At 38.6% G+C, this 25,360-nt stretch overlaps 3 protein-coding genes across 4 annotated transcripts; 1 reads left to right on the plus strand and 2 right to left on the minus strand.

The window, feature by feature from the left end:
- Nucleotides 1-1,786: 1,786 nt before the first annotated feature.
- On the minus strand, nucleotides 1,787-9,483 carry zc2hc1a (zinc finger, C2HC-type containing 1A). The gene is made up of 11 exons (XM_058630157.1): nucleotides 9,462-9,483; nucleotides 9,258-9,317; nucleotides 8,454-8,521; nucleotides 7,767-7,883; nucleotides 7,084-7,110; nucleotides 6,066-6,207; nucleotides 5,210-5,352; nucleotides 4,831-4,936; nucleotides 4,481-4,556; nucleotides 3,652-3,756; nucleotides 1,787-3,240 (listed from the first exon to the last, which is right to left on the minus strand). The coding sequence occupies exons 1-11, from the start codon at nucleotides 9,466-9,468 to the stop codon at nucleotides 3,105-3,107; spliced, it is 987 nt and encodes a 328-aa protein (XP_058486140.1). The 5' UTR covers nucleotides 9,469-9,483; the 3' UTR covers nucleotides 1,787-3,104.
- On the plus strand, nucleotides 8,455-16,660 carry pkia (cAMP-dependent protein kinase inhibitor alpha). Of its 2 annotated transcripts, none has more exons than XM_058630176.1 (3): nucleotides 8,455-8,542; nucleotides 13,629-13,806; nucleotides 14,976-16,660. In XM_058630176.1, exons 2-3 carry the CDS (start codon nucleotides 13,656-13,658, stop codon nucleotides 15,050-15,052), a joined length of 228 nt encoding a protein of 75 aa, XP_058486159.1. In that variant the 5' UTR covers nucleotides 8,455-8,542; nucleotides 13,629-13,655; the 3' UTR covers nucleotides 15,053-16,660. The 2 variants fall into 2 exon arrangements, with proteins under 2 accessions (XP_058486159.1, XP_058486153.1); XM_058630170.1 differs by lacking the exon at nucleotides 8,455-8,542 and adding an exon at nucleotides 10,988-11,115.
- Nucleotides 16,661-17,285: 625 nt separating this feature from the next.
- On the minus strand, nucleotides 17,286-22,749 carry bco1 (beta-carotene oxygenase 1). The gene is made up of 11 exons (XM_058630144.1): nucleotides 22,628-22,749; nucleotides 22,396-22,524; nucleotides 22,143-22,272; nucleotides 21,507-21,654; nucleotides 21,280-21,430; nucleotides 20,638-20,855; nucleotides 19,886-20,143; nucleotides 19,700-19,805; nucleotides 19,083-19,177; nucleotides 17,952-18,063; nucleotides 17,286-17,731 (listed from the first exon to the last, which is right to left on the minus strand). The coding sequence occupies exons 1-11, from the start codon at nucleotides 22,689-22,691 to the stop codon at nucleotides 17,577-17,579; spliced, it is 1,566 nt and encodes a 521-aa protein (XP_058486127.1). The 5' UTR covers nucleotides 22,692-22,749; the 3' UTR covers nucleotides 17,286-17,576.
- Between the last annotated feature and the right edge of the window lie 2,611 nt (nucleotides 22,750-25,360).

Below are 25,360 nucleotides of genomic sequence, written 5' to 3' on the forward strand. Positions count from 1 at the left end.
AGCCCCGGCACGCTGTGTAGCAAAGAAAACACAACCGGCAGCTCTTCTGTACGCTACATCAATGGATTATACGAGAGGATGTTTCCACTTCATTTAAGCAATCCTGTCAGGCACTAGTATATCTTTCCTGCAGCTGCTGCGGGTGTTGAATGACTACTGACTCTTTGGATGAATTTCCAAGCTACACAGGAACAAAAGCTATTAAGCCAACTGGAAAAGAAAATACCTAAGCCCTTCCCACATACTGTGTGCAGAAGTCAACTGACTGAGTCCACAAGAGGTGAATGATGCTCAGCACAAAATTGTTATTCGGTTCATAAGTGTACCAAAAAATTGCAGCTACAAAGTTGTTTTTTCTCAAGATTGTAAAAGAATATGCTACATTTACTTGCACTAAGTAGTGACTGCTGAAGCATGACTAAAGGAATACTGAGGTACTCAACAGTTTTGCTTTCATTTTGGATAGCATGACTAGTCATGACATTTTTTTTGTGTATGTAATGGGAGTTTGCTTTATTCAGTGTCTCGCTGTCACTTTCAGATGTGTTGATTAATCATGGGAGAGCGATTTGATATCTTAAAGGCATATTCTGCCACAGTGAGATGGTTTCAGCTCACGGCTCAGCCCGACTGTACATGTACATGTATGTGTATATATATATATATATGCATATATATATACATATATACATATATATATATATACACATACACATATACATATATATATGTTTATATACATACATACATACATGTGTATATATATATATATATATCTGTATATGCAATATATATATATATATGTATATATATATATACATATATATATATATATATCTGTATATGCAATATATAAGGGGGCATACAGGTTGAAGTTTTTAACTGCCACATATTTTGGTTTATGTATGTATGTTATTTTTCAAATATGTCAGTTGTCTGTCAGGCGTACATGTAAAATGTAAGCATGCAGCCTCAGAGACCATACACAAAGCATTATATTACAGCTTATATCAGTAAAATGAGCAAGTAATATTTTATATAATCAATGGACTATATATGTATTCCAAATATATTTATATGTGAAACAACGCAAAGGCTCATCATCCTAAATGATCGCCATTATTCAAATAGTAAGTTTACTTGCTTATTTCTGGACACTAATGAATGGGAACTCATGTTAATTGATCACATAGCCGTGCGTCTCAAACATTTTACACCAAGTACCACCTGAGAAAATATTCTGCTCTAAGTTATACCATTATCGCCAACATTAAAATAGTCAGATTTATTCCCAAGAAGATCAATTGCACTCTCATCACCCTCCTCTTCCTCATATATATATGTATAAAATCATTTGTTTTATTTTCTATTTAAAAATTCCTCAGCTCCACTCCGACCACATTCCCATGGTACATACAGTAGAACAGTATTTCAGATTTTCCTCCAGGGACACAGACAATTCAGCAGAAATCAAAGGTCAAAGACTGTAAAGACTAATATTGGTGTTTGACACACACACACACACACAGATCAGCCACATCATTGAAACAGTTACTCTTCCGGGTAAAAACATAAATGATGCTGGAAAAGTGGGGGAAATTCGCCAACATTACTGTATCTCCAAACCAAATCACAAATATTAAGGCTGTTCTATGAGGTCTCCTTTTAATGGCAAGGGCAGAATTGTTTAACTTTAACACACCTTAAAAAAAACTATCATCCATATTTTTACAGCACCATCTTTCCTGCTTCTTCTCTCTTCAAAAGGACACCCACAACTCCGACAAAGCTTTCCTCATCAAAGTTTATTGATGGTGAATATACATGGCATTAAGTGCACAACTGTAAGCGAGAATGTGTAATCACGGGTACAGGAAAACATACCTGTCCGGTCTGTTCAAATATTTCCTGTCATGTTGCATCATGTGCTACTTATTGTAGTCATTTTATTTTTGTAACTTGGAACGAAACTCTCATTCTGAAAGACACCTGTTCACGATTAAAAGACCTTTCATACTTACTGTCCCACCTGTAAATGAACTGTGTGGGGGTGATAAATAATGTTAATGGTTTTATCAAGCATTTAAAATGACGGTAGTGTTACCATACTGTTGATCCTACATACCTTAATGCACTCAATACTGACTCAAGAGGAAGCCTCTCAAGAAGAAAACTTGTAACAATCCTCAGTCCACTGAGGTGTTGTAAAAAGTGAAATAAAACAAATTTGAATGCTAAAGAACATGAATAAAAAGATGCAGCCATTATACATTTGGGTGAAATCTAAAGGAATAATAAAAAAATAAAAAAAAACTTATTTCATAAAATGAGAGGGGCGGTAAAGGTGATGGAGTAAATACTACATTTGTCGAGAAACACCAGGCCTATTATAGTAGCATTAAAAGAGGACAATTCCCTGTTAAATCAGGGCGATATCTCCAAAGATTCCCCAAACGTTTCCTTTTACGTAAACATGTTGTTTTCTTCAGTAGTCAATCATATTGCACTTCAATGACAAAACATTGTCTGTGAGTAAGCAGATGCAGGTGGGATTAAGGAATGTGTTTTGAATTATGGTTGACTGGGGATTCACATACAGGAGCAGTCACACCCACCTCTAATTATTTATCCAACTCTTTTCTGTCTTCAACTTTCTTGTTTTTCCAACATTTTCCAACCCACCCTCGAGCTCGACTCGTCGGAATTTCACAGCAATTTTCTGAGGCATTTGGAACAGCAGCCAGCAGAAAAATCCTATAATCCTATAATAAGAATACAGCTGATAAACTTCACCAGAGTTGCCCCTGTTTCTGTCATATTAGTTCCCTATATCATGAAAGTGAAGTTATTATACCTCTCCTATGTAAAAGGGCAGAATTTGCACTCTTCCGCAGGACCGTGTGAAAAATATGAGATAACGTACCAGCCCTAATCCTCAGCTCAATGTGTACAGTGATAAGAAAGGAAAACAAAGTCGCCAGCCGCTTCACTGCTGTGAAACAAAAGTTTGAAAACTTGGGGTATAAATGAGGTTTGCTGAGACTATCTGATGTGACCTTGAGCGCTGCCATATTCTATCCTCTACCTCCTACTCCTGAAAACCATCAAATACACATCCTCCTGACTCCACACTCACAGCAGAATTTGGCAGATTCAACAGGGTACTTGGTCCCACACGAGTGACAGAACTTGCTCTTTATTCCACCGTTATCCACTTCGTCCCGGCCATCCACTTCATTCCTGAGAAATTCACAAAGAGAGTTGATATGAATAACTTAAAAGGGCTGGTGATACTTTCAATCATGTTAGATGCTAAAAATGTTGTGTACATAAAAAGATTGTTTTAGTGTTGTGTGTGGAAATTACATCCTGGACTTCTGTGACTTACATTTATAACTGCATGCTGTAAAGGTTATTTGTGTAAGACACCATTATGCCAGAATATGCATAGTAAAAAAAAACAACCTGAAAAACAAGATGATAATTAAAATAACATTCCATTCTATAAGCATCCTTGTATGTCTACATGATGGGGCCAGATTAGTGAGTTGTATGCAATACAACAACAATCCACAAGAGGTCAGGAAAGCTTAGTCAGACAGTGTCTCATCTGACTTTCTGTCAAGCAAATGTCCGAGTGAATTAGCTCACCTAGATATGTTGGTGTCTACTCTCTTCTTGTTGAGTCCTAGTCCAGAGTGAGTGTTCCTCAAAGAGCCATAGCCAGAGCTCACAGCACGTGTCTTTGTTCCAACACTATCAGAAGAATAAGAGAGAAGACAAAAGAGAAACCGATGTTTAAAATACAAGCCCCTCTGATTATAGCAAGCCACTATATAAGCTGTTAGTGACTTGCTATAAATCACACTTCTGACTGGTATCAGCCCATCTAAATATTGATAATATTGTTATATCAACAATTTTATTCAAAAATAGGCAAAAATAGATCAACAGCAAAAGGTTACAATATAAAGGTAGATTGTAAATGTAATATTTTTGTCATATTGAGCTCCAGGGATGTAAAGAAATTCAACTTCCTTTAATCACAGGAAGGCATCATCATGAGGAAGTTCGCATTAGACAATCTAATCTACAAAGTAATCATATTGCCATTGAGTTATTATGATTGAAGATCCTGTCACGGCATGTTCTTTATCAATTTAACTTCTTTAACAGCTGGGTTCTTGGAAATCAAAGACATAAAGCAAAATAATGGAGGTTGTAATGTAGCTTGTAAATAAAGGAACAATAAACTGAACTAACAATTCATCACATTATTTTATGGTTTGGGGCTAGCAGTGTGTGTGTGTGTGTGTGTGTTTGTGTGTGTGTGTGTGTATACTTGTATTTAAAACCCCTTAACCAGGTCTTAACCCTGAAAAGGGTGTTCAGACCTGTTTTAAGGGATATGGTTAGGCACATAGTTGTGATAGTTAAGGTTAGGGTAAGGGGTAAAGTTTGTGTTTGTGTGTGTACTGACCCTGATGGAGGGCTTGTGAGACCAGAGAGATTACTCCTTACTGAACCTGCAGAGGGGACTTTACTAGAGGGGATTCCTAGAGCAAGAGAGGGGGTGAGACACATGATAATACATGACAACATCATGGTAGTCCACTTCCCCTGGCCAAACAGAAACTTGATTTTCCAATTAATATTATTCAACAAAAAAAGAAACAAAAAGAAAAAACGGAGCCATAGTCCACCAAGAGGCTATCTTTCATCTGTAGTCCATGGACAGTTATAACTGTGTCATGCTAAAAACAGAATATACGAACGAAACAGGGTGGTGTGAAAACACTACCCGGTGCTACCCGGTGAGTGGTTTCTCACCAGTGGACTGTCCAGGACCTGATCGCTGCGGTAAACGAGAGGAGGGTGACGGGATGGTTGACACAGCAGGAGAACTGGCCTTCTTCACAGGAGCTGAAGGTTTTAACTGAAGACGGAGAAGAAGAACGAAAACCTCAATAAATACAAATACAGTAAGTATAAAATACAAAGCAATAATACAGGCACAATCCACGGAGAGACTTGAATAAAACACATGATTTTTTTTTACAATCACAGAGCTGTAAGTAAAGCTGCCCATGTACATGCATGTAAATCTGGCTTAATACATTGGGCATTAAACCAGATTTATAGTGGGAAATGTCTTTCATCACAAAACATTGTTTGTTTGTGTGCTCTACACGTTTGAGTATGTGTGTACCTGTGTGCGACTGGGGGCCTTCTTGGTCTCTCCTAACTTGCTCTTACTGGTCATACGGGCGGCCTGCTCCTGGCAGAACTTGATGTGTCTATCAGCTGCACTCTCATTAAACCTCCGCTGACAGAAAGGGCACTGAACATAGTCTGAAAACGGCACAGGTGGTGAGTAAATAATACACTAAAGTAAAAACACCCTGCAAACACATAAATCCAATCCGAATTCTGATACTTACCAGCTTACGTCTTCTTTACTGACATATAAACTTTCTAGTTATATAGCCCAGGTCACTAGCTATTTTGTACTAATTTCGGTTTCAACTGTTGTGTGTAACTCTTAAATTTAAAAAAAAATATACATTACATTCCTATCAACCAAAGGGTTGAATGAGTTCACAAAGCTTGATCAACACAACTCTCACTTGTTTCTCTGTATTGTGGTGTTTAGACCTTGTGTCGCCTGGCAACATTTGCTGGACTGCTACAAAGGTTTTCTGCAGTGATTCAATGCCCTGAACAAGGGTCGATCCACAGACGTAAATAACTGTAGTCACCATAAAAATGCAAATTAACACATGACACGTTCAGACAAAGGTCATAAATATAACTGATAAATAAAAGAGGGCATAATACAGAGCCCCGCAGCACCCCCTTGTGGACAGTGAGAAAATCAGAACAGAGACCATGACGTCATCTGCCCCTGTGCTGCCGTTATATACACACAAACACTATCCTAATCAGGTCTGATAGTTTTGCTTGACAGAGCCTGTTTTCAGCATACAAATAATGTAACATTATGTGTGTTCACAAAGACCAAACAGAGGCATTCTATCTCCTAAAAATCTTCTAAATTCTCTTACCTGGGTCATACGTAGGAGGAGGAGGTGGAGGTAAAGGTCCCCCGTCCTTAATGACCTGAGTGAGTGTCTTGGCAGCTCGGATGGTTGCAATGAAGTCGTCATGTTTCTTGCGCCAGTTGGAAGGCTTCTTGGGTGGCTCTGCCTGACAGAAGCAACACAGACCGGATGCTTTAACCGTCTTTTTCATGCGATACCATGGCTTGTGTCCCCATGACTAAAGACAATACGATTCAATATTCTCCTCTACTTGGTCCCATGATTAACAAAGCAGGAAAACGTTAGTGAGCCACCATGATGCTGAAATTATTCCTTTAGCCAGACTTGATGACTGACAGAAGTAGTTCACTTGGTGTCCTCTGAACTGCTTCAGTGGTAACACAAGAACAACGTGACTTTGTACTTCCTCCTATCAGGTTACAGTCAATTACATTAAGCATGTTTGTCTAACAAACATTGAGAGAATTTGCAATACTTGTTTCCAGTGGTGCCCCATTTACTCCTCATCCCTCAAGATTGTGACAAACAGGAGGATATTTTTTCTTTGGTAACATCACAACAACTGACAGGCAACAGACTTCAAAGTGGGCACAAACAAGGCAGAGTGCCCTTCACTGCCTTGATCTAAGAAGAAGTGATATAGATGATTTATAGCTCCAGGTTGACATTAATTTAACTTTGAGACTTTACCTTTGGCAGAGGTAAAGCAATAAAGAGCCCCGAGTCATTCGAGTATAATTTGAATCTTTGACAGATTTAAAAGGTAGTCGTGAAGCCAAAAAAGAAAAGGAAATTCCATTTGACTGTTTTGCGTTGACAGGTGCAGGTGGGGAATTCATTTTTCCTTTTAACAACCACCAGTATGAGTTTAAATACTCAAGCCTATTCAAGCCATTGTTTGAAAGCAATGTCAGAAAAAGTGAGTGAAATGTTCCTGGGCTGCAGCTGGTTAACTTTGGTGCTCCACATTGTATATACAGAAAGAAAAGACAAATAGAAATGAAAAGATAAATCAACTTACTTTCACAGTAGCAGATGAACTTTGTGACTGAAATACAATTGAAAGTGGTTTACATTTAATTCTGCCAATACAAATTGCTGAATGTCCTGAATGGATCAGCAAAGACAAAAAAAATACAAAGAATGCTACCGCATTTGCTTTTCTTTGGTATGATTGATAACCTCAAAACAGGGAATATTAGATAGTTCTTCATTATACATTTTAAAATATCTTTGATTCATTAAACTTTGATTATTGACATATTTATATGAATATATTGGGGATTTTCAGAGCTGTCTCAAATGCTTGGACCCCACTGCATATGTAAACAAGGAGAGTATACAGTATGTACAATATGTGAGAGAGAAAATAGAAGTATATGAAAATTGATTGCATGCATGTGAGAGGCAAATAATATATTGTGTCTCATGAGACCCTTTGTTGTAAAAAGCTGTATGGAAAAGAAAAAAAAGTACTCGAGATTCTCCTGACTTGTGAAAACTAGCACTGTCAATATCAACTAGTACCTGACCATTAGCAGATAATTTCACAACAGTTTAATTAAAAGTCTAGAACAATGTGAAATTTGGCTTTAATCAATTAAGATTTTATATGTGCAAGTTTGTCTTAAACTAATAATCAAATTTTACTCTCTTAGATGTTTTGTGTAATATGTCCACCTCCATCCTTGGGTAAAGCATTACCTTTGGTTTGATAGGTTTCAGTGTAGGGATGTCTGTGCCCTCAGCTCTTTGTCTACTGGAGTCAAAAACTTTCCTCCTTTTGGTCGTCGTCTTTTGGCAGATTTTAGTGTGTTTTGCCTGTAGGGAAAGAAAAAATTGTTGCAGACTACATGCGATAAAACATATACAGTACATGTCTTTGACTGTTATTGTAAACACGGTCATATACCTTCACAGGTAAGCCTGCAAAAATAATGCACCATGCATGAATGCTCTTTCATGTCAGCTTAACACAAAAAAGTGTTAGAATTACAACGTATTCTAATTGTTGTATCTGTAAAGTCCACTCAGTATTTTAGCAAATAAGCATTGGCATCATAATAATAATAATCTTCATCAAAGTTTTTAATTACAAATACTCTTATTCAGACTATTATACTCTTATGTTTAAATAATACATATATACAGCACATATCAACAACCTCCCTCACATCTTGTCAGCTGATAATCACTGTGGAAAACACGGTTACCACAGCAACCACAGCCAGTCTTTAATTGACTTCACAGGAGTAACTTTAGGGGGGTTAAGATAAGGGAAAGGTGAAAGGTAATGCAACACCAAAGTTTAACAGTTATGACTTTCATCTCAAATCTCTGCATTGTAGACATGATGAAAGGATAGATAAATGTATATGTATGTTTTTTTACCAGGACTTTAGGGAAGAAACATCTTTTGCAGGTGTTGCACTGAACCAGCTCCTGGGGAGCTTCATCATCTGCAAAATAAAGGAAAACAAGTAAGTCAAGAGATTACTACATTTAAATACAGGTCAACTGATTTGTAAGGCCAATGCCAAGCTATACTGGTGTGATGCTGATATTTTTGGCCAATGTGTTTGGACAGTTTCCTTCTTTTCTCCTGCATGTGAACAGTCTAATATAACTTTGCAAGATCAAAACAGTGTAAAAATAACATTACTAGCAAATAATTAAAATAATAATTGGGTCAGGGTTATGTTTATATATGTGTGTGAAGCAAACCAACAAACATTTTTGGTCATTGCTGTTCTACATGTTGACAAACAGCAGTGTCACATTGATGCCTTGATTTATAGTTAATTCGATCAATTAAAACGTACATTTGTGGCCATTAATTATTAGTGACGTCAGTCTAAGTGTATTTTACTGCTTGACAAAACAAACTCATTTCTAATGCACTGCTTTCATTTATTTTAAGCATGATTTGGTAGCATAATGCTAACACTGGATAACTACGGTGGCAACTGTGGGGATCACACCCAGAGAGAGAGACAGCCGTCACCATAGGTTCATGTTTGGCCCGGACGCTACCTAGCATAACAGGGGCTAAAGCTTCAACAAAAGCAGAGGTTTTGCCACCAAAACCAGCGACCGAGGGCATTATTGAGTCAACTAAAATAAAATGAAGGGGCAATTACACAGAACATTGCCATAGAAGAGCTGTAATTACGTCAACAAAGCGGTTCCTCTCACCTTCCAGTCCATCCATCATCACGTTAACCCCTTGTCTGTTTGATGCTGCGGCCGTTGTCACTGCAGGCGAAAAGAGGAAGCAAGATGACTCGCTAATATACACTTCCGGTTTCGTTCAAACACAACTTACTGGTCACAAATACATGAAATAAAAGCTATCTATATCGTACAATTACTGTATGTTGTAACGTAACACTTTCACACCTTGCATGAAATGTATTCATTAGCTGGTATCATTTAATTTTGTTTCCTTAAATGCAGACAGTTCAATATTTATCAAAGCATTTTGCGTTGATAAATATTGAACTGTCTGCATTTCCCCCGCACAGGAAGTTAATTAAAGGGAAAACAAATAGCAAGTCAGCGTTTTCAACTTTTATTTCCCGGTTGTTTTTGATATCATAAATTAAATAACCTTTGATTCCTATTGTCGTCGGTAATTGTGTGTTATTATTCCGTTCTAGAGCAAAGACAAAGTGTGCAGAAAGGCGAGTGTTGACGTTGATCTATCTTGACGCTGCTCATCTTTGGCAACCAATAGCAACTGGCTAGTCAAATGTCGCTTCATGTCCTAACATTAGTGCATTTGATTGGTTGATAATAAACAGCACCACAGTTTCAGTTAATGCAGTGTGCACTTTGAACAGAAGGTGGGGCCTGGGAGGCAACCTCTGTTCTCATGTTCCCAGTATAATATTCCCAAATATGGCCTTAAAGCATCTCACCATTTTCAATGAGTAAGATATCAGTTGTAACCCTTCCTTATTTTCAGTGAAATCATCAAGAGGTTGCCAACAAAAATATTTTATCGCTGCATTTGATTCTTCTTAAGTAAAATTTGAAGAATAATATAGCCTACAGCTTTCACTTCCCCCTGACCTCTGAATATCAAGTTGGGACATTTCCCCCCTTTTGTTGGCTCAACAAGCACTCAGACTTCCCAGTTCGGCATATTGAGCACATGTGTGTCAGCTGAATAGACTAATTCACAGCCAGATGTAACAAGACCACAGTCAATGTGACACTGAATACTGATACTGGCTCTGGCCTCTGTGCACTCATCACAACAAGATCACTGTTCTGATCACAGCGGTTCTCTCTGCTTGTGCTCTTTCTCTTGCTCTCTCTCTCTCTCACATACACACACACACACACACACACGCTGGTTTTGCATTCTTTGTGTGGACACTTATAGACATTATGCATTCCCTAGCCCCTGACCCAACCCAATTCTAACCTTAACCCTAAAACCAGGTCTTTATCCTTAAAAATCCTGCTAAAGTTCTGTGGACCAGGCAAAGTTTCCTCACAAGGTCACAATGTCATCAGAAAGATAGGCTTGTTTGACAAAATTGGTCCACACAGCCTACTAAAGACATGTACACACACACACACACACACATACACACACATCAAACAGTCACTGCCCTGTCCTGTACTGACATGCTGACTTGATTGTATTGCAAATTTCCTTGTTGTGTAACTGACTCAATATTACAACAATAGCACTTTTTATTTTGTGAGATAAAAATCTCCCGTGAATATGTATATTTCAAAATCATGTGGGCTTGTTATTTTTATTTTTATAAATGCCCTCAGTTGAGAGATGCTGTGTGTAAACATACTGGATGATACGGAAGTCTATATAATTGAATAGGACTTCTTCACCATTATGCACACAGGGTTCATTCCAGGCCCCGCTTTTATTTTGAAATTTGTCCCGGAAGTGTTTGTCTGGTATCGGTGACTTGACGTCAGTGAACCCTCGTTCTGGAGCGCAAAGGAGAATAAACGCGGTGCACAGATGTGATGTGATTGATCCCTGCCAATACTCTGGAGCCCTTCAACTCTTAAACAGGTACAACACTGATCATGAACATTATTACTGCAGCAGGAAGTGTGCGTCCACCTTTATTCACGTCGTAAATCAACATTTAAGGCTGCGCTGACTGAACTCCATGTGGGTCTTTGTCATGACAGAAGCTGTTGTTGTATGTGTGATCACTTTGAGCGTCTTGATCCTGCATTATCTAACAACAACAACAACAACAACAAGGCGTCTTTACGCAAAGACTCCATCTTCAGTTCACAGTGTCAACAGTGTGAGTGATTTATTGGAGAAGCCCACTCACTGCATGCGCACGGATACATTCACTTAAGCCCTTAATGTGTTGGAGCATATGAATGATTAAGACCACATTGGATTAAAAAGGCAGTTTAATGCAAAGGCACTTAAATAATAATCACATGATGAATAACTCATCATGTTACCATCGCAGCTTTTATTTAGATTTAAAACGCTGCACAGTCTTCAGAACCTGCTAAGATATTGGTTATAAACAAAGGATGGATAGATTGTTATGGCTCCTAGAATAACAGAACCCTATTCCTGCACTGCCTCATCACTGCCAATTCATTCTCTGTTTTGGCTTCAGGACAAATCACCATGACAAATGAAACAGTAGCACAAGAGCCAAGTTTTTCTCTCCCTGTCCGTCACTTCTCGGTCAGTGACAAAGAGAACAGAGCACATGGGCCTGTTGTATTATTAAGTGACTTGATCATTTGTTATATCAGATTTTTAGAGGAATATTGTGGTGACCTCATCTTTCCCTGTCTCTTACAAACACACATATTTGCACTTCATTCATAGTGAGGACACTGATAGACATAATGCATTTCCTAGCCCCTTACCCGAACCTTAACCATCACAACGAAACGCCAAACCCTAAAACAAGGTCTTAACCCCCAAAAAGCCCTTTTAAGCCAAAATGTCCACACTTCGTATTGTTTATACCAGGAGTGTCAAACTCATTTTAGTTCAGTGGCCACATACAGAACAATTTAATCTCAAGTGGGCACAATAATCTATTAACAACAAGCACTCCAAATGTTTCCCTTTGTTTTACATTAAATTAAGTGTCTTTTTACAAAACATGAAATTTCTCCAGAAACATAAGTGCAATTTCAACAATATTACGCCCAAGTCAACCATTTACAAAGGCACATAAACAGCCACAGGTATCTGGAACAGACAAATACAATATTTCACAAATTCATCCAGGGGGCCGGTTTGGACCCTCTGATGGGGCCGTACATTTGACACCCTTGGTTTATACGATGTTGGTCCTCACAAAGCCACAAATATAACAAGACACACACATGCACATCTATTCTTCTTAGGACACTGCATTGTCTTCCATTCATTTGGACGGCCTATGCAAAGAGTTATCCATAATCTTAACCATAACCAGTCCAGTAAAAGCCTAACTGTAACCGTAACTAACCACAATTTAAATCTCAGCCTGAAAACCTAACCGCTGTCTCAATAGGACCAGGTTTTAGTCTCCATGTGGACTAGCATTTATGCCAGTAAAAGTAACAAATACACATAAACACACATATTGCACAACAGTATGAGCACAGAATATGTCATGAACATTGTGTCACTTTTAGCTACAAATATAAACCCCCTCTTCCATCTAAAATATATTTTTTTCTTCTCATCAGCAGTTTCAAATCGACTAAAAGAATAAATAAAGTTGACGAATAATCAGAAAAGCCTGAAGCTTCATGTGAAGACGACGCACTCGGTGTCTGTGAACGAGAGGACAAGCTGCTTCTGTGGTGTTGTTGTCGGGGTGTCATCTGTTGCGTCCCCATGTTGCGTCTGTCTGCCATCATCATGCGTACACGAACATCTGTTGGGCCTTGCCCCAGCGTGACGTGGCTTTGAGAGTGACAGCTGAGTGGGATCACGCTCACGTGACAGTGGAGGTGTCCAAAAATAGCCGTGGAACGTCCACAGCTTGCACGACGCTGGAAATAGCCACAAATGAATGTGTGTCTGGAATGTTCACGTGCTGAAATTCATGAAGTAAAAAAAAAAAAAGACAGACACATAAATGGGGGCAGGGGGGCGGGACCTATATTGTGCTGAAGGGCGGCCTCACACATGCACAGATTGACACAGAGCATGGAAATGTCAACAGAAGGGTTTAACCTAAATCTGTGTGGCAACACAGTTCCCATCATGCTCTTTGTCTAGTACATGTGGGATGACATTTGAGTTTGGCACAGCCTGCCTTGGCACCATAATTATCCCTCTGAGTGTGTGGTTTCGGTCATTGTATTGCATTAGTTCACCCTCACTTGTGTTTTTCCCCCCCACAGTTTGTCGCCTCTGTGTCACCCCGTGTCAACGCTATCCTAAACTGAGATTAAAATAGATTAATCAAGGATTAGGTCACAAAATAGAAGAAGGGAGGGATGGAGTGAATAGGTAACACACTGTGTCACTTTCTTCACTGTCAACAAGGCAGTTTTTTTCCTGGAATACGTAGCATGTGTTCATCTGTGTGTGTTTGCCAGATCCTGCTATGGTGAGGTTTGCCAGCTATGACGGATGTCGAGGTGACCTACGAGGACTTCATTGCCTCGCGGCGGTCCGGTCGCAGAAACGCCGTCCATGAAATCCAAGCAGCCGCTGGAGCACAGGGACCCAGTGACCTGTCACAGAGTCTGGCACAGCTCAACGTCAACCAGTCAGGTAAGGATATCATTATTTCCTTCCAAAAACAACAACAACAACAACAACAACAATTCCTCTGGTGTTTTCTGCTCCAACTCAAATGGCAACCAGTAGTGGTCTTTCAACTGGAAATTCACAGATGTCCCCTGCAACTGGACACCAATTGGATAATACCGGCTGTATAGGTATACTGTAAATCTTAAAAATCTATAAAAACATAAAACAATATAATAGTAACATAATAAAATAGTAAAATAGTAAAGACCCAGATAAAAGTGTCCAGGTTGACTATTCTTATCCTGAAGTGACGGCCAAGGAGAAGAGGTGGGTCTTTAAAGTGATTTAATGTTCAGTGGTGGGGGCAGATTAGATTTCTATGGGTAAATCGTTCCCATTCGAAAAGGCCTGTCAAAAGACGAGCGGTAAATCATTGGAAATCAAGTGAGAAGTGGGCTCATTTTCCCACAGACTATGTTTCAATTACAATTCTTTATCTGTTGCTTTTACATTTGAAAAGGAGTCGGCAGATGTATAAACTTTAAGTTCCTACAGGCCTACATGCAACCCCCACTTGATTGTATGCCGCCCGCCACTTTATATCAGTGCTATAAAAAAGCTATTGTCATGAGCAGGGAGCAAAGTTTTTATAATCATAATCTTAAATGTATTTAATGCAAAATTATATACATATGAGCATGTTTAGTGTTTTTATATGTTATTTTGATTTCAATTTCCATCACAAATGTTTTTTTTTATTGTGAACTGTATCATTCCATGTAACACTTTTACTTTGAAATTCTGTGAAATATCATTCATGAATATCGTATTGTCTTTATTGTGATATGATTTTAAGCCTATTTCCCACATAGTTCCCACATGAACAGAGTGGACACTCGTCGGGCCCCAGGTCGTTTGAGTTTGAGACCCCTGATATAAATAGTTAAGGTGAAGTAGTCATTGGGTTAGGAACATATACGTTTATACTTAAGAAAACCTCAAAATATGAGTTCCTGCCAGATTTAATTTAGCCAAAAATACACAAATCATCAAGTATAGTATTATTTTAAAGGAATATGCTGCTCGGAGTTATTTACTCTTATTTATAGCCAACCTCGTTCACACCACTGCTTTCACTCAAGTCTCAACTGATGCATGAAACTCACTTCCCGTGTCTCTCTCTGTCTCAGGTGAAAAAGGAGAAGATGTGGAGCAAAGCCAGGGCTCTGCAGCCAAACAGGAAGACTCTCAAGGTGAGAGCAACTAAACGGCAACCAGCGCTGGATGTTTACGGACTCAAACCCTGGCCGCTAGGAAGCCGACCGCACCATCTCACTCAATAACGACAAACACGCACAGCGAAATCCTCTGCTGCCAACATCCGGCTTGCCATCAACTACAATGCGGCGTCCCCTCTGCACTTGGGAGTGTTCCCATATACTTTCACGCCTCCTTTCCTCTGTGCCTTTCCTTTACAGTTTGTTGATGTGATGTACAGTATATGACGTCTGCAACCAGAGCCAGTTTGTCTGTTTGTCGGTGTTTTTGCAGGGTGAAGAGAGAAGGGAACAGAGGTCAGTCAAGGATTTTAGATCAGGCTGGAATGTTTCCTCTGAATTAGTCTCCTGTCCCCTTTTATTTCATTTCTACAGGTACAGAACCCAGGACAGTTGCGTATTACCTATTAATGCCAATTTATAATCTCCTTAAATTATTTCTTATGTTTATTTATTTTGGGTTGAGCATAGATTTCATCCATCTCCTTGGTGTTGGAGTGAAACAGATTTCTAATTGACGTCCTAGGGGAGGCAATGTATGTATGTATACTCTACTTTATATACTTTTTCTCTTACACACTGACACAGATGCAGCCAGTGTCTGATTATACTTAACATCCCATACTGAGTGCAGTATATTAAGATTATTTCTTAATATGAGTCCTAACTCTTAAGATTTTTTTGTAGATTACCAATGAATAGGAAAATCTTTGAAAGTGTCCAATAATATATAAAATGCAACTGATAGACGATTTACAACTGTGATTCACATTGTGAACATTTTGTACGAGACAAAAAAAACCCATCAACATGGTTGCTAGTAGTTTTCTAACAGCATTTTTTCAATGACATGTAATCTTGTGTATTCAGTCATCTTTAATTATCCCTCTCAGTGTCAACATTTTAAATACACTATCGTTCGTTCAGCGTTATCCAAATATGATTTGTTGATAGTGGGCGTTAAGAGAAATCATTTATTTGCTGCTGGAGATTAGAAGAATTACAAGACTGACTGCACTGATGGACACCGAGGGTTTTTTTATATTTATTATTATTATTGCTCTGTATTTTGTGAATATACACGTCACATACTGTGGATTATAGGGTCCGCCAGACTAGTTATTGTTGGGATTGTACAGACTACCAGTCATTTTGTATTGATTTACCTTTTTTATAGAGAATGGAACCAGCCCTCTTAATACCACAATAGTAGCTGTGGGATAAACTGCCTTGATTTGTGATACTAATTAAACATGCACTCAAATTAATGTTGTATAACACTGATATATTTGTGTAATTGTTACTTTTTATATTCCATCCATATCTGATCAGTTCATTTTGTTTTTAGAAAGATTTGAAATGGTACAGTTTATTGATGTAGAATTATGTCAAAAATCTGAGTTTGTGGGCATTTTGTTTTTACAACGTAGCTACAAGGTCAAGGATAACTTAATAAGTGAGGTTTGTTAGGTGTGTATCGTCATTCATGAGTCATGTTTTCTGTGTTAAACTATGTGATGTCCCCACATCTGACTTTGCCAGGTTTGACGTGCAGTTTTAAACACTGCTAGTGAAAAATTAAACTCTTTCAAAACAAAGTTAATGTGTGTAGGGTCCTGTCAACTGCTAGAAAGACTAAACCAAGAGTAAACCCAGTCTCTGTCTCCCTCTAGTGGTCAAAGAAATGTCAAATCCATTTATCCACTCTACTGCTTTATCCTCCACATGTGGGCTGCAGGGGGAGCAAAAGGCAACCTATAGACACACAATTCACACGCACACCTATGGTTAATTTGGGTTAACTTGACCCCCTGAGAACCCCTGAGAGAACACACACAGGGAGGACATCCAAACCACTGACCTCCTTCCTACATTTTCACCAGGTCTGATGCAGCCGCATAGTTTCGTGAGCTTTTGAGCATGCTTAGGCCCTCAAAAACTCATTTTGAGAAATAATAATCAACAATGCCAGCCACTGTTCCACCAATGCCAAGTCACGGGTCATAATTGTATGTAAATGACAAAGTACATGAAGACGCTGTGACACGACAAACCCACTTCTCAGAGAGAAAGCTGTCATGTACTGATAATCTCTCAGGTCACGTAGCTCCACCTATCAACAGAGTTAAGCTCGGGTTACAGGTTAGACTACGAGATAAATCGCAATGTGAAGCTCACTGAGGGCAAAGTGACAAAGGACAAATTGCACCCAAAGAGAACGTGTAAAATCTTGCGGGGGTTGGTTACATTTATTTACTTCAAACTCACAAACAGTCACGGCATGACTACATAAAAACACATATATGTACACGCTTCAACAAATCAGCTATAAAAAATAATGTTTAGTTACAATCCAAGTGATTTTACAGAGATAAACTGCAGTTTGTGGATCCTCGTTACACGAAACAACACAGTGTTCTTCAATACTCAAAGAACTGTGTGTGTGTGTGTGTGTCATACTGTAGTGGATCACTTTTCTGCAGGCATCATCACATACTGTATATACAAAGTGACTTAATATACTTGTGGAATGAAGAATCCGTGCACGTCCTTGTGGAGCTCGGTGTTGACGTTTGCTCTTGCTACTTCCTTGAATGTTCGGCCGTCGAGGATCAGAATGAAATCCGACTGGCCTGGGTTGGAGTTGATGACTGATACTAAAGCCACACCTGCAAATATAGAAAATAAAGGATTTACTGTGGAGACGGAGCAGAAAAACAAACGGCAACGGCACAGAAATGACATCCGATGGCAGCAGGTTTTACTTTTATTATCATATTTAGTGGTCAGTCATGTGATATCTAAGTAAACTAAGAAAGTATGTCAACTAGTCTGTTTTCAAACCAAATTTGCTCTCTATATCAAACGTCACATTGTGCAAAGACTCACCATCATCCTCTGACTCTCCGTTTGGTCTGGGGACGAACACCGGCTCTGACGGCCAGCAGTTGTCTTCATTCCAGTAAACAGTTTTCTTGGTTTCGGTGTCAAACTTGCCAATCTTAAGTAGACAAAAGAGACACATTCTGAATTGACAGGGCTGGTTTCTGATGTTTTATTAGAACTTAGCATTCTGACTTCTCCTTTATTGTATAGCAATGGAGGAGGGTTTGGCTACCTAGTAATTAGCTCGCAAAATCCATGAACGAAAGTTGCTTTTTAAGGTTGTGAGTGCAAAATCCATTTCTATTCTCAGACCCTCTCGTGAGTCATTGGAATCTCACTGAATTCTCAATGGTTTTATCTGGAACAACACATGAAATACATTGAATAAATTGTTTATCTTGTAGATAAGGACTGTTTGCCCTTTGTGTCAATCACAAGCCACATACTCGGAACAGTTATAAAACATTTAAATAGACCATAGGTCAGCCAGCAGGCTGTGCATGTTAGAGCGCTGACAACTGTTTTCCCAGTATTGCCTGGGTTCATCTCCGAGGTCACCTTTAACCCTTTAATCAGCTATGCTTTGTAAGCAATGCTCTGAGATATCAGGAATTTGAGTGCATTTAATGTTTTTTATTTATTTGGATTCTATACTGTGTAAAACCTCTGTGCTCTTGCATTACATGTCACTTGGGAATGTGTAAAAATATCTAATTGATGAATTCATTTTACACCCTCCTCTTTGTAGACATGATATCTCTAGATTTTGATGTTGTGGGCACTTTTATCGCTTCTCTCCATTGTTTCTGTTTACGTACACGGATGCCCGATGGAAAAGGATGTGTCAGCGACATCCATTAAGTGGTTTGATCTTTGTTGACACGATTGGTAATTCACATTCCAACAATGCATAACAACTACAGTTGCGCGGTCAGGAGATTCCCAGGTGGTTCAACTGGCTTCAGTGATCTGCAATAACAATGCGACCATGGAACAATTGTTTTCCTGATGGCCTTGAATCTAAAGTCTCTGCCAGAAGAGACCAAGGCTGCAGAAGAACAAAGCAAACACGAATGAGATGAATGAGTCTCATTCATCCATCATCTCTTCTGTTCCGCTAAAGTCGAAAAGTACCTTGTTTGCCAGTGCAGATTGTGCCACGCAGTTCCCATAGACAAAGCGGATTTTCTTGCCGTTGACGTCATAATTAATTCTGGGTAGTTCAAAACCTGAAAGAAAGAAGAAGAAAAAACAAAACATACAAATATTGTTATTTAACCCTTAGAACACAGAAGTAAAGTATATACAGAGGCTATAAAGTTGGTGAAAATTACATTTTTTTATAAGGCACTCTATATTGCACATTCTTATAAACACACCTGGGCAACAAGTACTTGCTTAAATGTTTAAAATCGGATTTAATTTGTGAAAGTTGAACGTCACAGTTCAAAGTTCAAAGTTCACTTGGCTCGTTTTTATGAACAAAAAGAAAAATAAATGACTTCTGCACAATGATTGCTACTTTATATCACTAATGAAAATGCGATATAAAATTAATCATAACTTTGACTTAACAACACATAAGAAGAAGCATTTTTAAAGCCTGAATATGTGACCTATAAACACACACCCCCAGGATGTCCATATAAGGAGTTGTGTATTATTCCCACGGCAATTTGAGGGTTAAATTGTATGAAAAACGAATTTACAAAACACCCAACGTGAGAAGTTAAAGGAGAAGCACTTTTTACCTTCACACATAACTTCTGCCTGGCACAGGAGTTTGCCATCTTTCTCCTTCACCGCGCTCGCTGTGGTGTACTTGAGTTGCACCAAGTCCTCGCCAATTGCAACATCCTGGAAAAAAAGCCCCCAGTTAGAATATTATTTGTGAGGAACATTTTCAAGACATCAACATCTCCTGTTCTTAAGCCCACCTTGTCCGAGTAGGTGGGAAGCACAAATCTCCGGTAGGTTGGCTTGAAATACTTGTCGTCGTGGAAGCCGTCGTTGTCCTTCAGCTTGCTCAGGTAGAACATGTCGTAAAGGCTGTTGTCATTGTAGGCGATGACATCAAAGATCACGTGACCGTCCTCTTCGAAAGCGTTCACGTGATGGTAGACGACCATTGGTCCGGTGTAGTATTTTGTCTCGACGACTTTGCGCGTCTGTCTGTTTATCAGGTGGATCAGAGTCTGGGGAAGAAAGACATGTGTATGAGTACAGTAACTATCTCACACAGTTATGGTAATATCATTTTATACAATGAATAAATGAGATAATATTACAGTAATACCATGTTATTTCCAAATATATATATATATATATATATATATGGCTTGTTTATTAGTATTACAATAGACTACCATGGTTTGAGAATCATAATCAATAATTACATTTATTTTCATGAATAATCTGTCCATTATTTTCTTAATTAAGTGAGTACTTGTTTGGTCTATAAAATGTCAGTAAATGTTTACATTTAAGAAGCTGAAAAATCAGAAAACTTAAACTACAAATAATTAGAACAAGCCCTAAATATTATAAAGGTAAAATTCATCCTCCTTTTGTCCCTCACACATTTTCCATAAGGAATTGCCATAATGTTACCTCCTCATTACATCTTAAATCATTATAGTCGCTGTACTATAACAGTACTGTGAGCACATAGAGAGCAAAGTTCCCTTACATTTTCCTCAGGGCAGAACTTCATACAGCTGGCCCAGCTGACTCTCCTCATGTACGCAGTGGCCATCCGGGCGATGTCCAGTTTGAAAGGCTGCTCGATGAAGATGAAGTAGTTGTCCGTCATGCCAAAACTGTGGTAGTAGCTCGGTGTGAGCAGGGAGCGGCAGGGAACTGTGCAGAACACCTCCGCGCTCTTCAGAACGGGCTTTCTTACGCCCACTTGCAGAAGGAAGTAAAAAAAGAAGAAGAACTGTTTAAGGACCAGGATGTAACATAATCAGTAATGACAATAAATATGTTTGTACGTCGTAAATGAAGGAAAATTGTTGGTTTTCATAGCCTGAGAATAAACCAGTAACATGCAATTAAGAGCCTGATGTGCTTGTGAAAGGCAGGGGTGAACATTTATGTTCATAAAAGCAGATCGTAAGAGGGATCTATTTTGATTTGCTGTTGGGTTTCAACGACTGAAAACTGGATAGTACATTGTGGAAGACCTGAGATTTCCAAACAGTCAGTGGGGACAGAAAGCTGCAGGAACATCTCCCAATCACTTTCCTTTTCTCTGCAGCTGCAAAGTCCATGTGATAGGAGGAGAGGTAACGGGACAGCGTGGAGCAGGTTATCAGGTTCATGTGCATACCTTCCTCTGAAGCTGCAGGGACTTTGAACAGAGCGTATTTCGTCTTTCCCCTCTCGGCTATCGCCGTTCCAAAGTTGTAGGCATTGCCCTCCTTGTCGTAGTGTGGATGGGATGTGGCCAAGTTCACAGGCAGGAACTTCAAGTAGTCAACCTGTGTGACACAGAAACACGTGAGCTTCACCTCATTGTGTATGTGTGTGTTAAAACTGACCAAGAGAGAGTTTTACCTTGTCCAGAGTCTCCAGCGTTACAGGATCAATCTTGCGAATGTAGTTGGTTTCAGAGGTGGCAAAGTAGTCGTTTCCATATTTGATGATATTGCTCGCGCCGTTGTCAGTGAAGTCAGGCACTGTGTGGTTGAGAAAGGTGATCGCTCTGAAAAGAAAAAGGCACATTTGAATCAGAAAGGCGATAAAGGCAAAGGATCCCTCACAAAAGACTCTACTATCTCCTCACGGTGGGTGAGAAATGTGTGGCTCATTTGCATCTGATTTTTTAAATGACAGAAAACAGCATGCAACACCTAGCACTGATAATCCTCATGCATAAGCATGATCGAGAAAAACATCAAGAGAGATGGGAGCAGCGTGTAATGAAAGAATGAGGGAATCAATTCGAAGAAAACAAGAAGATAACAAACCAAACAAAACCTTCAAATAATATTTATGTACTGCATATATGTAGGAAGTGTATCAAGTCTCAAGATCATCAAAATGTCCTCAAATCACAGCAGATATAAAGCGTTAAAGAATCTAAGGAGAGGGGAAGTGCATTCCGTTTTGTACATAATTGGAAATACAGTTTAAAAGAAGTCAAATTAACCTGATGAAACAATAATAATAATAATTGGGGAGTATTCTTACTTGAAAATGAAGTTCTTGCTCGGGTCTGGGTAAGCCATTGTCCCCATTTCCGACACAACTATCCTGTTTGCAGCCATGTTCGCTTTATAGGTGTCACTCTGGAGGAATCTGCTTCTGTGGGTCACTTCACCTTTAAGACACAAAACAAAGCCACAAACTGTAAAGCAATCATCATTTTAAAAAAAAATAGCCTTCCGACTTTCTTTAACAACATTTATTTCAAGTCGTTCAGGTAAGAAGTGACCACACGAACCGTCTTTGAAGGCAAAGCTGTGGATGATTGCCATCCCATCAAACCAGTGCTGGTAACTGGTTTCCCCCACAGAGAAGAGGCCGGGGCCATTTCGCAGCAGTGTGCCCTGTAACCAACTGGGAATGTTCCCTTTTTGGTTTTTTTTGGTGAGAAAAAAAAACATTAAATCAGTGATTTGACAAATCAATGCATCTATTGATTTGACAAAAGTTAAATAAAAAGCTCAACCTACCAACTATTTCTGCCTTTTGAGGCTCCGGCCTCTCCTCTGCATTCTTGGAAAAGTCTGTGGCCATGCTTGCAGACGGAGCAACAAACAAACACACACTCGGAGGTGTCTGAACAACAATGCTGTCCCACAGCTGTGCAAACCACTCCCTTTAAAGCTCCTGCCTTTGTTGGGGAGTTGGCAAAGGGTGCATTATCTTATCTGTGATGGACTCTCCTTGAAGATTTCATAGAACAAGTAGATCCCCAGATTAGGTTCCTTGAGTTTTATATTGTGTCTTTTCATAAGTAGCATGTAAATAAATGATTGAACTCAAAGGGGGATCATTTGACATGACATGACATGGATGAACAACAACTTAATTGGGTTTTTCTTTTATGACATGTACATGCTTCTTACCAAGAATTTGCTGTGACTTCACAAATTTTATCAGTTGTACAGAAGATCAGGGTCAATCTGAAGATTTATCTCATTTCTTATCTAAATTCCTTGATGTTGTAGCAATTAACTGGTTTTATTTTCCACTAAGGGTCGCTGAAACGTGTTCAGATTGTGTAAACACATGAATTACAATCCCATGATTGATTTGAAGACCGTTAATAAACGTTTTTTAATCACCACAACTGTGGTGTGACATTATGTGATAGCTCGTGAAGTGGTTAGGAGGATGTTAGGAGGGTCTCTTCCAGTCATTTTGTTGCTCTCAATAGTTTTCTATAGATCAGGTGTCTCAAACTCAAATGACCTGGGGGCCACTGAGCACTGAGTCTGGTCAGGAGGGGGCCGGTCAATTTAGAATCAGATACAATCCAAAAATCCTATTTATTACATGCTTCACTATGCACAGACTGTAAAAATGTAAATGAAATAAAGCATTTTTGCTGAGTAATGTTTGTGCTGTTTATTTAATATGTGTTACTTTTTGGAGAGAAATATGAAAATGATATGAAAACGATATCAAACATATTGCAAACACAATATTTTTGATGATTTCACAGAAGTTCAAAACAAGTCTTGATATGGAACAATATATAACTGGAAAATGAAAATGTATTTGTGATGTTAAATGAATGTTTGCTTTAAAAAACATCAAACAGAAATAACTCCTCATAACTTGGTATGAAGTGGTGGGCCACAGGAAATCACAATAGGTCAGAAGATCTCTTAAAAACACCAAGAAAAAGCTGTCCACTGTAAAGACCACCCACTCCTCTCATCATGTGCAGGTAAATAGATCCATCCAGACTATCATTCCTGGAATCCTTATCAGGGATTCAGACAGACAGTGTTAGACCTTTGTCTTGAAGTGACTTGAACTAACACAAACTCGGATTATTTAACACTTCCGGAGTTCAACGTTCAAGACACAGTGAAGGCAGTTTGGTGCAAATCGCTATAGAAATAAGATTTGGTTATGAAAATAGAATATCTTGGACATGCTGCATGGATGCTCTGTACAACATCTTAAGATCACATACACTTTATTGATGCCACACATGGGCAGGGAAATTACCCTTTTTGTCACAAAAGAGGGAATGAATGAGCAAATGTTAATGTGAAATATGAATAAAATCAGTGACAGTATAAATATGCATATATATATATATATATATATATATATGTATAGAAGTAGAAGTATAAACATAACACACACCTGTCACTAGATGAGTTTTGTGTTTTAGTACAAAGCACAGTAACACAATAATATGATGTGCACAGCTACAGCTATGTAACCATGACTACCAAGACATGTTCATCTTTTCTTCACTGCAACTTCCTTCCTTGATACTATTTGTTTCCACACTACACTGCATGCATAATTATGAGGCAAGTTATTGTTATTGTTATATGTTAAGTTTTTATACATATTTTCCAAATCATAAGCTATATGATCTTATTCTTTACCTTTTTTTGTATTTTGACCCTTTTGCCCGATGTGGAACTAATCTAACCTAATCTCATCTCAATTCATTAATTCATTCATCTTCTACCACTTTATCCTCCACATGGAGGATAAAGTGAAAACAAAGACGAGAAAACACTGCCCTCTGGTGGCTCAAATAACACATTACCATTCACTTGGTACAACAACATAACGCTGATGATCAACACTGGATTTATTCATAACACAAAAATACCTGTATATTTTAAGACTAAGCATTTTCATATTATGTAGAGAAGCTATGAAGAGCTTTGATGTAAAAAAACAAAACACAGATCAATAATAATGCAGTTGTGTAGTGTTTTATAAACAAAATGTGATTACAGACCAACAATATGTAGTAATAAACTGAAATCTAATGAAAATAAGTGAAAACGCCTCAGCCATATCAAGTGGCATTACTTCGTTATTCTCTTGTACCGAGTACTGCACAAGCTGCCATGAGTCAGTAATTATGTTTTTATAGCACGAGTATGTAAAAGGTTTCTGTATATTGCTCCTGTGAGACTATGATCACAGTCATTTCTCTCATAAAAGCTTATGTTAGGTTATTGTTGTGACTTCAATCATGTTCTTGGCAGTGTTCTCTTCACCTTACAAAGGTAAATTAAATGCATACTCAGTATGCATTTGCATTGTATTATATAGATGACAGGTGTACATATAGAAATGTAAGGAATATCAGAGAAAATATAAGAGATGGTGAGTAAAATTGGTTAGATATGGCTGCTGATGCCAGAATTACTTTAATGATCACTTAAACTCAGTATTATTCAGTGTTGTAATGTAACAGA

Source organism: Solea solea, chromosome 1 (assembly GCF_958295425.1).
Source record: "Solea solea chromosome 1, fSolSol10.1, whole genome shotgun sequence".
In the NCBI taxonomy this organism is placed as follows: Eukaryota; Metazoa; Chordata; class Actinopteri; order Pleuronectiformes; family Soleidae; genus Solea; species Solea solea.